At 38.9% G+C, this 17,758-nt stretch overlaps 1 protein-coding gene across 1 annotated transcript in view; it reads left to right on the forward strand.

Moving 5' to 3' along the window:
- tbc1d2b (TBC1 domain family, member 2B) overlaps positions 1-17,758 on the forward strand; it is a 115,334-nt gene that overhangs the window by 72,077 nt on the left and 25,499 nt on the right. Inside the window, exons 5-8 of the mRNA XM_063070945.1 lie at positions 5,928-6,145; positions 9,124-9,507; positions 11,961-12,071; positions 14,903-15,096. Coding sequence (XP_062927015.1) covers positions 5,928-6,145; positions 9,124-9,507; positions 11,961-12,071; positions 14,903-15,096 — 907 coding nt within the window. The remainder of the gene's footprint in view (positions 1-5,927; positions 6,146-9,123; positions 9,508-11,960; positions 12,072-14,902; positions 15,097-17,758) is intronic.

Below are 17,758 nucleotides of genomic sequence, written 5' to 3' on the forward strand. Positions count from 1 at the left end.
ATAGTAGTTGCAAGAAGATGGCATGGCCTGGATGGTGGGTGATCTTTAATGTTAGATGTTGATTTTTTAAGATAGGACCTCGTATAGATACTGCTGATGGTGGGGAGCAATGTGCCTGTCATGTATTAGGCTGTTCTCCTGCTCTCTATACCTTCTCGTGTTTCTGTGCCTTCGAACTGTTGTACCAGACCATGATGCAAACAGACAGGATACTTTCAACAGTACATCTGTAGAATTTTATTAGTGACAGAGGAGCTTGCCCAGGTGGATTGAAGGAGGATTCTGGTGGGGATGATGGCAGAGCAGAGGCGGCTGAAGTTTTTGGGAATAGTTCACAAGGCTCAGGATAGATATGTTCCACAGAGGACGAAGTTCTCAAATGGCAGGGGTAGGCAATCGTGGCTGACGAAGGAAGTTAAGGACTGCATAAAAGCCAAGGAAAGGGCATATAAGGTAGCAAAAGTGAGTGGGAAGCATTTAAAATCCAACAAAAGGCAACTAAAAAACCTAAAAGAAGGGAAAAGATGAAATATGAGAGCAGAATAGCAAAAAAAATATAAAGCAGGATACCAAAAGTTTTTTTCAGTTATATGAGGAGTAAAAGGAAGGTGAACTTAATGGTACCTTCCATCTGTCTTCACTGTGGAAAACACTAACAATGTGCCAGAGGTCCGTGAGTGTCAGGGAGTAGAAGTGAGTGCCATAACTATTACAAAGGAAAAAGTGCTGGGCAAACTCAAAGGTCTTGAGGTGGATAGGTCACCTGGACCAAATTGACTACATCCCAGAGTCCTGAGAGTGGTTGCTGAAGAAGTAACGGATGCATTGGTCATGATCTTTCAAGAATCACTTGATTCTGGCATGGTCCCGAAGAACTGGAAGATTGCAAATGCCACTCCACACTTTAAGAAGGGTGAAAGGCAAATGAAAGGAAATTATTGGCCAATTAGCCTAATCTCAGTGTTTGGGAAAGTGTTGAAGTCTATTAAGGATGAGGTTTCAAGGTACTTTGAGACTAATGATAGAATAAGTCAAAGTCAACATGTTTTCTCTAAAGGGAAATCTTGCCTGATAAATCTGTTAAGGGTTCTTCAAGGAAGTAACAATCAGGGTGTAGAAAGGAAAGGCATTGCATGTCATTTACTTGGATTTTCAGAAGACATTTGATAAGGTGCCACACATGAGGCTGCTTTGCAAGATAAAATCCTGTGGTGTTACAGGAAAGATACTGGCATGGACAGCAGAATGGCTGACAGGCAGGAGGGAATAAAAGGGGCCTTTTCTGGCTGGCTGCCGATGACTAATGGTATTCCTCAGGAGTCAGTATTTGGACCGCTAATTTTCACATTGTTTTTCAATGTTTTAGGTAATGGATTGATGGCATTGTGGCAAAGTTTGTGGATGATATGAAGATAGATGGAGGGGTAGGTAGTGCTGAGGAAGCAATGCAATTGCAGCAGGACTCAGACAATTAGAGAACGGGCAAGCAAGTGGCAGATGGAAGTGTTGGGAAATGTATGATAATGCATTTTGATAAGAGGAACAGTAGTGTAGACTATAATCTAAATGAGGAGAAGGTTCAAACATCAGAGGTGCAGAGGGTCTTAAGGCTGATTTATACTTGTGCGTACTAGCTTACGCCGTAGCCTACGCAAGTGGGCTACGCCGTTGTGAGCATTTATACTTGTGCGTTGGTGTGTCTGCGTTGTTCAGCAATTCACCGCCAAAACGCTAGTTGGCGGTGGGGTTTCTATGCCACTGTGTTTGAGTTTCTTCGTGTTGAAACTCATTTATTTCGCATTAGTGTACGCACAGTATACTCAGAGACTGGCAATCACCATTCAAGTTTTAGCTTCAGGTGGAAGTCAACAGGCTGTAGCAGCTAGCTACAAACTGGCGTCAAGCACAGGGTCCTCCATAATTTCGGAGGTCTGTAAAGCTTTATGGAAAGCATTGCAGCCAGAGTTCCTTCCCTGCCCTTCAGTTGCCTAATGGGAAGCTACTGCAGTGTAGGAGGAAATGCGATGCTACCAAGTGGACCAATCACAGTTGTTGCGGTTTGCGTCGCTGCGATGCGTAGTTACATTTTTAGCGAAGTGCACGTCAGGCTACAGAGGAGGGTATGGCGTAGGGTACGCGGCTACGCCATACCTACGGCATCAATTTGACGCACAAGTATAAATTGGCCTTTAAGAGTCCTCATGCAAGACTCCCAGAAGGTTAATTTACAGGGTAAGTCTGTGGTAAAGGAGACAAATGCAATGTTGGCATTTATTTCAAGGGGAATAGAATATAGAAGAAAGGAGGTGATGCTGAGCCTTTATAAGACACTAGACAGGCCACACTTGGAGTATTGTCAACAGTTTTAGGCCCTGTATCTCAGAAAGGATGTGTTGCCATTGAAGGAGGTTCACGCAAATGGTTCTGGGATTGAAGAGGTTAACATATAAGGAGCATTTGGCAACTTTGGGCCTGTACTCATTGGAATTTAGAAGAATGTGAATGGGGGGTGGGATATCTTTGAAATCTACCGAATGCTGAAAGCACTAGATAGGGTGGATGTGGAGAGGATGTTTCCAGTGGTGGGGAAATCCAGAACTAGAGGGCACAGCCTCAAAATTGAGTGGTGACCTTTTAGAACAGAGGTAAGGAGGAATTTTTTTAGCCAGAGAGTAGTAAAGCTGTGGAATGCTCTGCCACAGATTGTGGAGAGGGCAAGTCCGTGCGTATATTTAGGGCGGAAGTTGGTCGTTTCCTGATCGGTGAGGACATCAAAGGATATGGCGACGGTGTATGGGGTTCAGTGGGATCCAGGATCAGCCATGATGGAATGGTGGAGCAGACTTGATGGGCTGAATGGCCTAATTCTGCTCCTATGTCTTATGGTCTTATGTTCGCTAACATGCCAACCTTTAAGGAAGTAAAAATGCTGGTGTGCATTCCTTGTGACATGCATTCACCAGTTAATCTGTGTATGCATGTCTTTGGGATGTTGGAGAAAACAGGAATACTAAGAGGAAGCCCATGCAGTCACAAGGAAAACACACACAGAAACAGCACCTGACATCAGGATTGAACCCACGTCCTGGCGCTGTGAGGCAGAGGCTCTATTAGCTGTGCCAATGTGCTGCCCCTAAAGTTATGCAAAATGATGGTAGAAACTGTTACATAGTCTATTTTTAGCCAGAGGTTTTGCCTCTTGTGTCGAAGGCTCCGGCTGAATAACCAACATTGATGTGATAGTTCTACGATTAAATTTTCAGTGATTAAGTAGTATCGAATACAGAATGTTTCATCTGTCAAGGAGATAATGAATACATGTAATCATAAGGGATCTGCGGTTCATCATGTTCAGTATTAATTTTTACCAAGCTGCCTTCAGAAACTGTTCTGATCAAAGTTAATTTTCATTGTATTGTTCATGTAAATATTACTGTAAACTGAATGAAGTAGGAAACAGAATAACCAAGGGAGTTTGTGCTAAGGAAGTTTCAAAATTTGCATTGATAAGTGAATTGGTTATGAAATTTAGAGGCTATTAATCAAAGTTCAAAGTATATTTATTATCAAAATACATACAGTATATATCATCATGTATAATCTTGACATACATTTTCTCAGTGGACATACCCAATAAATTCATAATAAAGTAATAACCATAACAGAGTCACATGAAGACTGCACCAACTTGGGTCTTCAACCAGCGTGCAAAAGACAATAACTGTGCAAATACAAAAAGAAAGAGTGATAATATATAAGCAATAAGTATTGCGTCCTTGAAAGTGAGTCCGTAGGTTATGGGAACATTTCAATGATGGGGCAAGTGAAACTAATGCACTTTAGTTTCAGAGTTTGATAGTTGAGGGGTAATAACTGTTCCTGAAACTGGTGGTGTGAGTCCCGAGGCTCTTGTACCTTCTTCCTGATAGCCGCAGCGAGAAGAGAGCATGTCCTGGGTGGTGGGGATCCCTGATGATGGATGCTGCTTTCTTGCGACGGTGTTTCATCCAGATAGTTAGGGCTTTACCCCTGATTGACTGGATTGTATTCACTACTTGGATTTTCCATTCAATGTATTGGTCTTTCCATACCAAACCGTGATTTTAATACACTCTCTACTACACATCTATAGTAGTTTGTCCAAGTTTTGGATGTCGTGCCAAATCTCCTCAAACTCCTAAGGGAGTAGATAGAGGTGCTGCCATGCTTTCTTCATAATTGCACTTACGTGTGTGCTGGGGCTCCTGACAAGTCCTCTGAAATAACAACACTGAGGAATTTTAAGTTGCTGTCCCTCTCCAGCTCGATTCCTCTGGACCCCTAGGTTCCTTCTCGTGAAGAGTCAATAATCAGCTCCTTGGCCTTGCTGGCATTGAGTGAGATGTCGTTGTTTTCCGCTCTATGTGCTGATTCGTCATCACCTTTGATTTGCCCTCTGATAGTGGTGTCATCAGCAAACTTGTATATGGCATTGGAGCTCTGCTTAGCCACATAGTCGTAAGTGTAAAACGAGTAGAGCAGGGGGCTAAGCATACAGCCTTGAGGTGCACCTGTGCTGATGGAGATCATGGAGGAGATGTGGTTGCCAATCCGTACTGACTGTGGTCTGCTCGTGTGGAAATCAAGGATCCAATTGCACAGGAGGTATTGAGGCCAAGATCTTGTTTATTGCTTAATTTTGAGATGATGATGGTATTGAATGCTGATCTGTAGTGAATAAAGTGCAGTCTTTGCTGCCCAAATTTTCCAGTTTTGAGTGAAGAACCAATGAGATGGCATCTGCTGTGGACATGTTGCTCTGGTAGGCAAATTGGTGTGGATCTATGTCACTTCTCAGGCAGGAGTTGATATGTTTCCAACCCCCCAACCTGCCTTGCTTCTGACCATGGTGATGAACCTTCATGCGCTTAAAAGTAACAGACCTGTTTGGTCTGCCAAGTCCTTCTGAAGATCGTGAAAACTGTAGTGAAGATGTACAACGATCAGCTACAGAAAATCTTGGAATCTCTGTACAACTCTTACTGTGTGTGTGCCTTTAGCATTCTGAATTGTTATTTGTCATCAGCAGTTACACTGAGTTTTCCTTATAAACTTCAGATTAATTTTGTTCTTTTTCACATGTAGTGGTCTGTTGAACTTAGCTTTTCTTATGCTCTCAGCTGTTTAATTGAGGCAACCCGGTTAGAGACTTCCACAATGTTATATTTTGTTCAGAATAGAAAAACAAGTTGACAAGTAGTTCAATAACCAGAGCTTGGTACTGGCAAAAGAACTCAAATATTCCCTTTAGTGAGTGTTAGGAGCTGGAACACTGACACAGGAAAAGTAAAAGAAGTTGATTCCAGTCATAATTTAAAAGAGAGTTGGAAAGGTACATGGTGGAGACCCTGCAAGGCAATAGGCATTAAGTGACATGGGAGCTGGGTATGGTTGTTTTCCAAAAAAGGCACTACAGATGTGACAGACCTGTCTTCTGAATACAAACTTCAATGGATTTACATTTTCTTAAATGTAAATGATAAATCATGCATGTAATTTTGTTGAATTCACAAATGGCTCACATGTTGCAGGTGAATTTTATTTTTTGCTGATTTAATTTTGTTACTGTTTATCGAATAACATTGTTAATTAAATGAGCTTAAAGGTAGAGTTGAGGATTGTGTTGGGACTCAAGCGAAGAGAATTGAGAATCTGTTGGGGAGTTCAGTGAGTCTACTTGTGAAGTTTTGGGAAAATAAAGTGAAATTGAAGATTTTATCGTTTTTGTTGTTTTGTATTCAACGCCAAAAATGCTTTCAGAAGGATTTTTTAAAAAATAAGACTTTGGCATTAATATTAGAAATACTTTTGTACTTAAATCTCTGATCTGTGTTATAATATTTAACTGGTATTGGTAACATTTGGAATAACATCTGTATTTTCTGCAGGATCAGCATTTACTTTTGATTTTGCAAAAACGTCTCATAGACCTAAACGGCCATTCTTGAAAGACATGATCGGAACATCAAAATCCCGAAATAATAGTGAGTCATCTCCTGTAGAGTGGGTTGTTACCAATGGAAAGCCTTCAACAGAGATTCAGTTGAGAATCCAAGCACAACAAGAAGAGTTGAACAAAGTGAAGGAAGACCTAAGCAGTCAAAAGGTGAGGCCTAACAGAAGACACAGTCTGTTGGTATTATTTATGATTTTCATTGCTTTCCACTTATGGTAGCTGTAAAATTCAAGTGCAAGTGGTATGGACATAATTCAAAGATTCTTGAGCAGCTTGATAATTTATACTTTAGAAAATCCATAATAATTGGTGGAAAAATTTAAGGACATTTTGGAGTACTTGCTTCTGGTTCTATGGAGCTGTGGGAAGCAGCCCTGGCTTTCCAGAAAACTTTCTATTTTGGCTACTGAGCTCTGTTGACAGAAATGGTGCATAGTATATCAGAGGGCAGAAAAAAAGGGAAATAATTACTCATTTTTGGAAAAAAATATAATTGAAACTTCAGAATTTTTCTCACTTTGAAGCCCTGCATGCAGCCAGGATTTACAGACTCTCATGTGAGAAGTGGATTTAAACCCAAATAAATGAACCTGCTGGTTACAAGGAAATAGCCAGCAGGGACCAGAATCTCTCTCATCCTGTTGAGGATGGACCACAAAAATGGGCAATAATGGACTACGGTTTGATGAGGAATGAGAGGATGCACAATGGGCAGTATTAATTGGGGCTGTTCAAGTAGACAGAGTTCTGCTTTGCATTTTGTGTACTTAATTTGACAATAGTCACTGAAGTACAAAGTTACTGGTTTCTTTAAATGTGAAAACAATAGTAATCACTTGACCTTCAATATTACCTCTCAGTCAACATAAAAACAGGATTATATAGTCATTGACTCAATAAATTCTGCAGATTCTGGAAATCCAAAGAAACATGCATAAAGTGCTGGAGGAACTCAGCAGGACAGGCAGTGTCCATGCAAATGAGCAGTCGACATTTTGGGCCGAGACCTTTCTTCAGGGCATTATCAGGCTTATACAGTCATTATCTCATTCTGTTTGTGGGAACTTGATGTGCATAAATTAGCTGCTGTATGCCCTGTGTTATCAATGACTCAACTTCAAAAGTAATTGACTGTAAATTACTTCGAGGCATTTTGATGTGATGAAAGAAATGGCACAAATTAGTCAAATGAAAAATGCATGGTGGAGGATTGAATTTATTTTCATTACTCGTAAGAGAAAGTTTCAAAAATGGCTTCAGATTGGAGTACTGCAAGCTCAAGAGCAACTCTATTCAAAAAGGACATCTTTCAGAACGAGGAGTGATTAAGGAAAAATATGTGATAGAGTCCAAGTGGATACTACACTGTGATGAAATCCATAATTTAATAAAGAGATGTTTTTATTCCTCTTTTGAGTTAGGAACAGTGCCATAGATAACCATCCAGCAACTGTAGTTTTGTCACATAAATATTCACTGAACTCATGCACATAGTCAGTTTGTTTGGTGTATTTTCAGCAGATGCTCAGAAGAGAGGAACAAATCTGCGGGAAAATTACAAAAATGGCTGCAATCTATAAAACGATGGTATCTCGCGTTGGAAACATGCTAAACATAGTAAGATGAGGGGAAGTGAAAAGGAAATGAGCAATGAGGAAATGAGAAAGCAATAAAAGGAGGTCTGTGTGGAGGTGCTTGTTGAAGCTTTTAAGAATAAAGAAGGTGATGGAAACTTCAGTAGGCACTGAGGGAAAAGATGTATCTTCAATATGAAAAGAGTATTTTTTTTGTCAGGTTATTCCCTACAGGTGTAACATTCATTGATGTGGGAGTGGGATTAGACTTTGGAACTGGGTGCAAGTATCATCTGTGGCCATTTCCTTTTAATAGTCATGCTATTGATTGCACTTCCTGAAGATATTAGTGTCTGCTGATTTGAAATGGTTGAAACAAAATCAATCTTTCTATAGGTGAAAATCAATCAGAATTGCTAATTAATTGAGCACTATTTAATTGTGAAAATATATTTTTGTGATAGGCAATACCACATTAGAAAATTCCAAATATATCATACTCAAATATATTTTTAAAAATGAAAATTGATCCCTTGGAATGATGGTAACTTAAGTTTGTACAATAAATATCTTGGTTAAATGTTGGTTGACCTGTAATGAATCCTAACAATGGAGGTTTATAGAAATATGTATACAGGTCCACAATCCCTTATCCGAAATCCTTGGGGCCAGTTGCATTTCGGAATTCAGAATTTTTCGGATTTCAGACCCACCTCCCCACCCCCGATACCAAAAAACACGTATGCTCAAGTCCCTTATTTAACCTGTCTCAGTGCAGTGGACTTTAAGACCCAGCAGCACACCAAACCTGCGCACATCCTCCCATATACTTTAAATCATCTTTAGATTACTTATAATACCTAATACAATGTAAATGCTATGTAAATAATTGTTATACTGTATTGTTTAGGGAATAATGACAAGAAGAAGTTTTATTTCCAGCAAAAACTTTCAATAAAACATAAAAATATACAACTTCAAACGAACCGAATCAAACACATGGTAAATGAATTATTGGAATAAATGTAGAACGTCACTGTCACTATAAAACTTCAGTAACTTGTCTTTCTGTTTATTTAAATCATATACAGTGGTAATTCCGACACTATTTTCTTCAGTAAGACGCCGCACAGACACACTACGATCAAGCTTCTGCAATAATACCACTCTCTGCGTTATTGATAGAGAAGATTCCTTCTCTTTCTCTCATTGTTACCCATAGGGGTATCTGCAGCTCTTTTTGACATTTTCACAGTGAAATTAAACACAAGGTCAACAGTGAACACAAAATATCAGCGAACAGCAAATGCACATGTAACCAGTACGAGCGCTAAGCCACAACTGACGTCTGGCGGCCTCTGCTAGTGCTGCCACGTCACACCTGAGTGACGTCAGCTGTCGGCGAAAAAAACTTCGGTTTTTGGAGCTTTTTGGATTTCAGAATTTCGGATAAAGGAATGTGCACCTGTATTAAGTTAAATTATTGCATTGAAAAGCAGACTTTAAAACAAAGGTCCAGATTATGCCATAATTTTGATTTGTTTGCTTTTATAGGAGCTGGTACGCCTGTTACAGCAGACATTGAAGTGTTCTCAGCAGGAAAAATACTCCCTGAATACTGCTTATACTTCTGTGGATCATAGTATAACAGAGCGTTTGCATCAGAAAGACCACCAAATACAGGCCCTGAACCAGCAGCTGGACCACATTAACCAGCAAAAAGATCGCCTGGAGCAAGAAATCAAAGCATTTCAAGATAAATTTACTGGGATGAGTGATCAGCTTAACATGTTCAGAGAAACCATCCAAGCCAAAGATGAAGTGATTATGAAATTATCGCGACAGCTCAGTGAATGCGAGAACAATCACGCACCTCAAGGTGTGACATCAGGTGCCCCTTTTGTGTACAAGGAACTGCAGGAGTTGGACAGGCTAAAGGTATTAATTTAATTTAGACTTTTGTACATCAGTATTACCTGAGTGAATACTACATTATGCCCTCAATAAAATGTATCTCTAAGTCCTTTTCTCTTCCTGTATAAATCCCCAAATACTGTTTTACAGATCGGCATTCTTCACATGGTAGTTACAGCAGAGAAATAGTCCATTTACATCACCACCAGATTCTAATCAAGATCATTAACCTGAAGCATTAAAGCTTGGTCTCTCTTTGTAGATGTGGCTCAGTTTAATGAGCATTTTCTGATTTTTCTTACTGCACATGTCCAACATTTGATGTGTTTTTTTCTTTTATACTATTGCGATTGATGACTATCCATTCTGTTCCTTCTGTTCCTTCATGTACTGCACTGACTTGCTTTTCATTAAATTTGTGCCCTTTGCATCAATCATTCCATATGGAGCCAGGTTTGTTTTGTCACCACTCTCTAGCTTTTTAATAATTTCTTATTGGATGTATTTGTAGTTGCATGAATGAAATCACTGGAGAGGGTTACTGGTAGATACAAAGCAACCCCTTTATTCGACAAAACAAGGTACAGCAGACATCTTACGGAGACACTTTCGGTGGAAAGGTCTGCTGGCCCAAGGTGGGGCTTCATATTTATTTGCTAAACACAAAGGACAATTCCATATTTACAAGTTTAGACAATGCTTTCTTTTGAAGCTACATACAAACTTCACACCTTCTGATTCACATCCATCCCACAGGCTCCAGCAGCATCTGGACTGGGCTTTTAGGACAAACTAAATCCATAATACATTGTCAAGGAACAGAAGACTGGTGGCCAAAAACCATTTGCTAAATGTAAATGACCTAAACCCAAAAAACACTCTAACAGTATTTCTAGGTGCACCAACATTAATGACTTTTAACTGCCTCAGTATAGACACAATTAGGAATGGACAGTAATTGCAGTTGCATTCTTGTCCTTTAAATCAATAGAGGGGATGGTGATGGTCCCTAGTCTTTGTTTCCTTTCCAAGTGAAAATATTTGTGTCTCTACACAATAAGGAAAATGTGTTCTAATAATTCAGTGTATTGGCTTAGAAACTCAATGCTAGTGAGATGTACTAGAATATCATAAGAGTTTGAAAGATACTATTGAGAGCAGAGGTTACATAAAACTAATTTAGTAATCTTGAGATTAAGAAAGATTTTGGAATGATTTGATTGAGTTCTTTTGAAAAGACGTAAATGGGAATAGAATAGAATTTTTTTCCCACTATGGTGGAGTCTGGGCAAGGAATCGTAGGCAACCATCTTAAGAGAGGAGTAAGAAATAGTTGTAGAAACAAATATCCATTGAAATAATTCCCACAAAGAGCATTTTGGTGAAGTTAACAAATTAAACTGGAGATGCTGAGGAAATGGACCCATGGCAGATGAATAGACTTAGGATACGCATTGGCCATGACCTCATTAAGTGTGGTTTTGTACCAAGGTACTGTACTGGATCAGTATAAAGTCTGCTTTTAAATTACATTCATCTAGAAGTAAGTCCTTTTGCCTGAACTTTTTATGTTGTTTTTTAATCTACATTTCTATTATGATTGTGGATCTGCTCTTGCAAGCCACTTTGCATTCTAGTTTCGTGCCTTATTCTTTGTGGCAAACTATACCAGCAGACACTTAGCTGTATTGAAATTAATTTAGCATTTTTATATCTATTTTTCACTTGTTTTGTGCCTGGATGTTGTCCTAATTTTTCAGAGTTAACAAGCCGCTCCCCTCATGGAACTCTTCTGTAGGGAGAATTTGATATTGTATTTGATTACATATGGGGAATCAATAGTTAAGGAGGGTGAGGAGGAAAGTGGAGTTGGGACCAAGATCAGCCATGACTGGTAGATCAGGCTTTAATGGTCCCAAGACTACAGTTTCTCCACCTACCTTGCTCATGAGTAACTCCAGTTTTGCAACTAGTTTGCCATCCATTCTGCTGTTTGCATCTTAATAAGGTATTCTTGTTCCATTTGAAATTGTGCATTATTTATCACAGTAGGCATTGTGATCTGTTTTGAAACTGTAACCCCAAGAGTGTTCATTTTTGTGTACCAGATGCATATATTTTGTTGTTGAAAAGAGACATCCCTCTAGTGTTTGGTGAGACCAATAAGTCTTGTGCATTATACTGATTCCTTCTTGAATGGCTGCAAATGGACAAAAGTTGGATTTGTTCATGATATTTTTTTTAAACCTCCAAAACAAATGGTGCAAAAATTGTAGCTTTTCCATCGAGTGAAATGGGTCATTTGTACTGTGACTAAAGTGATTCAGGTTAAGTGTCAGATTTTAGATTTGAATGTGACCCCAAGAATGATAGATTTCCTCAGCTTGGTCATCTTAATGACACAATTAGTTTCTACTTGGACTGTCTGAAATATTGTAATATTTTAAAATTTTGTGATATTATATTTTTCTCTCTAGGATGCCCTTCAGGGTTATAAGACACAGAATAAATTCTTGAACAAGGAAATCTTAGAACTTTCTGTGCTAAAGAGAAATACTGAGAACAGAGAAAAAGCACTGGAGGCAAAGGTATTTAAAATGCACTATACTTACACCTGAGTTAATGAAGTTGTATATTTTCAACACCCATAGGTGAATTGTAGGTGTTAAGGGCAGCTATCATTTATTTAGCATTGACCCTTGCTTTAATTTAGTATGTACACTAAAATTTTGTTCATGTAAAATACACAACAAAAAATATGACAAATACTAATCAGAGTTGAACGCTTCTGGATGCCTTTAATCCTTGTTTACACTCCCTGTGATGGAGTTTTCTTTTGAAAGATTATCTGTCTTCTCAATGTAAATTCTTCACCATCACAGCTTTTTGGTCATGAAATATTGCTCTTCAATGTCCCTATTCTGACTGAACTGTGACCTTAATTTTCCTTTTCCCATATTTCCGTACAGCTAATCTGCAATTTTCTCTTTCCTGTTAAGTCTTCGGGTAGCTTAAGGTGCAATCTAAAAATGCTCATCATTATTTAACCCTTTTTAAACATTCTTCTATTTGATGGTTGGAGTTGAGAAAATTATTCTTCACTCTGCCAATGAGTGTCTTCTAAAATTAACGCAGTTGAACTAGAAACCATAGAACCAGAAAACCTGTACTTCATTGAAACGATTTGTTTTACAATTGATGTTCTTAACAATAATATTTCTTGTTTGTAGTGCGAACAAGTTAAGGAGATGAGGGTTGTGGAAGTTGGTCATTGGTTTTGTGTGTGTGTGTGTGTGTGTGTATGTGGGTGCCACTTAAATCTAAGCCAGAGTAGGATGGTGCCAAGACTGTCTACAATTTGAACTCCTGCATAAGTCTGAACTTTGTTTCTCTTCATAGCCTCTATTCCAGTGCAGTGTTGTGTACATATCTAACTTTGACAAAAGTAGATTAAAGAAATGTGATCAGGACAAGGTGAATGATCTGAGTTAGAAGTCAAAGATATGCACAAACATTTTGGGAATATCAAGAAATATGGTGTTAATTCAGGAAATTTAAGAAGAATGAGAACTAATTTTATTGAAACATAAATTTTCCACAGGGTTGATGCAGGAATGATTTTTGCCTGAGGTGCCCTGACACAGGGAGGTCACAGTTTCAGAATGAGCAGTTAATCATTCATAAATGCATGGCGTAGAATTGTTGTCATCCAAAAAGACTGTGGAAGCTTGCAAGATAGAAGTTGATAAGCTTTTGAATATTAAGGGAGTCAAGAAATATAGGGCTGATGCAAGAATATAGCGCTGAAGTAAAAGATCTATTGAATGGCAGAGCCAATTAGAGGTCCCACAAAGCATCTCTAAATCTTGTAAATGTCCGTCAGCCTTTCAAATTATCTAAATCACCCAACACCCAATTATGTCCATGGACTAGCGTGGTTGGGAACAAGGTCCTTGGGCTTGAAAGATAATAGGGAAAGGGAAAGAATTGTGATTGAAGGGGGTGCAAGCTTCATGTAACAGAAAGCTCATTGACAGGAGAAAAGTCTTCAAAGCAATGCAGTGGTTAAGAAGGGTCACGGCCCAAAACGTTGTCTGTTCGTTTCCACGGATGCTGTCCGACCTGCTGCGTTCCTCCAGCGTATTGTGCATGTCATTGTGAAGAATTGGCATATGTAGTGATTGCTCAGAGTACTTGGTCACTGGTCAAGAGTGGTGTGGTTGGAAAGGTTTTTTAGGTACATCAGATGGGGTGTGGTGGGCAGGCATCGGATCAGTGGTTTATTGGGGAGGGTGGCAGAGATGTGAGGAACAGTAAGGACAGGTTAGTGAAAGGCTGTTGTCTGTATTCGCTGATGGGCCACATTTAAAGAAAGAAATATAAGTCCAATGATTTATTATTTAAAGCTATTTTTGAAATTGAGAAAAGTAATAAACTGAAAAGCAGTGGTTTGGCCCGCGTAATACTAGACAAATGAATTGAGTGTTTAACGTGATTTTATTTGGTCTCCTGATGGTAATTCTGTGTGTGACTGTCTCCAGGCTTGTAATGCCTTGTCCTGATAAAACCTGAGGTTAAATGCAAAAACACATTTAGCCAGAACCAACTAAGTTCTGGACTTTACTTTTGTGGTAAAAGGCAATACTGTAGAAGTAGTGTTACTATTCAGGTCAAGGATCCAGTTTTGTAGCAGTAACTCTGAGATAACAATTTTCCCTGTTAAGCATATCTAGTCTCCGTACCAGATCTTGTCTGTCGTCTATCATTCTGAGATGAGATCCCCTGCTCATTAGTAGCTGATTATAACAAAGCTGTCCTTTGATTCAAACAATGTGTCAAATCCCTTCAAAGGTCATTTGTTTTCAGTGAGCTCGTTAGCAGTAGTAGCTACATTCTCTGTAGTGACCAGATCTTCCCCTCATTTGTAGAGGATTAATTGCTTTAGGAACAAGCTCCTTTATCCCTGAGCAACATTCCACTGGACTTCCTGTCCTGCTTGAACTGCTTTCTGCAGACGGAGTTGAGGGTTGTGGAAGACTGATTTGTTTCATTGGACGGGGCGTTTAGTTTATACCTATAGTATCACATCCCAGGTGCAATAAAAGCATATCTGTCCAAGGAATGTTCCCAAATCTTCACAATCAGGGTATTTAGCTGAACATTAATTCTGATGTGAGCCTTCTGGTTAAATTTTGATTCAGGCCAAGTATGCTGTATGCTGGGTTTCTTTCAGTCCTGTATGGGTTTGGACAAGTTGAATTTCCAATTCTTTTGAGAGAAATTTTGCAACTGTATAATCCTCTCCTTCCCATGGAGCATAGCTATGATTGATGGTCTTGTTAATTAAAAAATATCTAAAATTTAAAATTACAAATAATACAAATGTTGATTTTCTTTACTTTTCTTTCCCTCTTCCTAGTGCACCAGCCTGGAAGCCAGACTGTGCCAGGTTGAGAGCAAATATCTTGTACTCCTTCAGGAAGTTAAGAATCCTGTTTGTTCTGGAGAAAAAGGTCCAACACATGAAGTAATTTCTAGACTTTTGGAAGATGCTCTGAAAGTGGACACCCCTGAACATCCAGAGCAAACTGTTCTTAAACCAAATCCTGTCAGGTAATATCATCACTTTGAGTTGGGGAAGTTTAGAAGAACATTTTGGTCAAAGCTTTGAGTTTAATGGCTTGCCACTGTAAGGAGAACACCTATTAGTGTTTTTTGGTGGACGTATCGGGCCTGTACTGATTGCTGCCTTGCAACATGCTGAGGCTTAGGCACAATTAAACGATATGCTGATCTTTTTCACAAGATGCAGAGAGAAAACAGGAAGAAGAAGAACATAACATAGGTAGATAGGGTAGTTAAGAAAGCTTATGGGGTGTTAGCTTTCATAAGTCGAGGAATAGAGTTTAAGAGTCGCAGGGTAATGATGCAGCTCTATAAAACTCTGGTTAGGCCACCCTTGAAGTACTGTGTCCAGTTTTGGTCACCTTCCAGTTCTAGAAGGATGTGGAAGCATTGGAAAGGGTACAGAGGAGCCTTACTAGGATGCTGCCTGGTTAAGAGAGTATGCATTATAATCAGAGGTTAAGGGAGCTAGGGCTTTACTCTCTGGAGAGAAGGAGGATGAGAGGAGACATGATAGAGGTATACAGTACAAGATATTAAGAGGAATAGATAGAGTGGACAGCCAGCACCTCTTCCCCAGGGCACCACTGCTCAATACAAGAGGACATGGCTTTAAGGTAAGGGATGGGAAGTTCAAGGGGGATATTAGAGGAAGGTTTTTTTACTCATAGTGTGGTTGGTGCATGGAATACACTGCCTGAGTCAGTGGTGAAGGCAGATATACTAGTGAAATTTAGAAGACTACTAGACAGGTATATGGAGGAATCTAAGGTGGGGGGTTATATGGGAGGTAGGGTTTAAGGGTCGGCACAACATTGTGGGCCAAAGGGCCTGTACTGTGCTGTACTATTCTATGTTCTATAACAATGTTTGCATTGTATAAAATGACAAAGCTGAGCAGAATAAACAAAACACAAGAACAGGATATTTAGCCCAATCTGTTTATTTCTCCTTTACATGAGTAGTTGTTGTAACACTGCTTGCTCAGATCTCTTGTTCCTAAATCCTTCAATTACCTTTTTAAACTATTCTGAAATATTGACTTCATTTTGGTTATAACTTGAGTAGATTCTGCAAACTTGCATCTCAGAATATATAAGTAAATGTTTCACCACTATTTTAAAGCTTCTAATCTTGTATTCATGTCTCCCTGTTCTACACCACTCAATCATTGGGAAATGTTTTATTTCTTAAATTTAAAACCTTTTTTTGTCATATTGGTGCTTAGTTTCTTCTGTTCATGTGAAAAGACCCACAATCATACTGGGCACCTTCATGATGTATGTTTGATATACTGTCACACCGTTAAAGTGTTGAGATTACTGTAGCTCTAAGATACATTAGAGTAAAACTAATATCTTGCATTGATTCACCATTGTATCTTTTCAGTCTGTTCTACTTCAATATTACATCTGCTTATTTTTTTGGCTTGTGAACTCTAGCCCTTCACCACTCAACTTTCTCCACTCAAAATGTATTTAACCTTCTCCCCCAAAATGTACTTTTGTATATTAATTGAATTTTACCTGCAGCCTTTGCCTTATCCTAATATCAGTGTATGTTCTTGCCTCTTCATTGTATTTTACTGCATTACCTTGAGCTCATTACAAATTTGCATATCTCTTCTAGTCTGATGTCTGATTGCCTGGTATGTGTGATGAATAGGTGCAGTAACAGAACCCAGGGCGGTAGAGCAACACCAAGACCTCCTAATGTCTAAGATCCATGCCACATCCTGTGGATGCAACTCAGAGTCCTGGTGTTCTGTTATTTTGGGTGACACTTTCTCTTTATTTAAGCAAATCACAATGCAACCTCTCCTCCCAAATGTTGTCTTTAGTAAACTGTGAAGTAAAGTAAGTCAAATATCCCCACTATTCACCCTTTACAAATACATTCTCACCAACACTGCTGGAGGTCCCAGCTCTTTTTAAGGATACGTTAGCAGAATATTACTCCTTGTATTTTTAGAGTTCTCTTATGCATCCTCTTTGGTCTTTCAGTTCATGTTTTTCTTCCATATATTCTTATTCCGTACTTTGCACCTGCAGACAACATGATTCCATTTCATTCAATGTTAATTTTTGTTCATTTTATCTAATTCAGTTGTGGTTTGATTTACTTGTGGATGTTGATGCTGTTAGCAGTGATGGCATTCACGTTCCCTGAATTAGGAAGGCAGTTAAAACCAAACAGCCTTTTTATTGGTGTATATATATTTCTGCAATTATCTTATTAAAAATCATTTTCTTTACAGTGGAACAGTCTGCAGAGTTACACGCTATTTATCTTGACACTTACACTTAAACTGACAGCCTATGCTTGGAACCACATTGCTTCCCTCATCCATGTTTATTAAACTGTTGGTAACGAATTTAAAGCTACATGGTTTGACTTTGTCAGACTTTTCTCTTTTCATAAAGAATTATTGCTGCTTTTCCCACATCTCCCACTTGTTCCCTCATGTAATAGTTTAGTGCCCTCTCATGAGCTGCATAATTGTGGATTACAGACATATTCTGAACATATTGCTACAGCAGATGGTGCGTTAAAATCTAGTAAACAGCTGTAGTGATATTTTTCATTCATGATAATCAATAACACATTCCTAGATACCAGCAAAGAGACTTCACATTAGATTTACAAATCT

The sequence above is a fragment of the Mobula hypostoma genome, chromosome 18, assembly GCF_963921235.1.
Source record: "Mobula hypostoma chromosome 18, sMobHyp1.1, whole genome shotgun sequence".
Classification (NCBI taxonomy): domain Eukaryota; kingdom Metazoa; phylum Chordata; class Chondrichthyes; order Myliobatiformes; family Myliobatidae; genus Mobula; species Mobula hypostoma.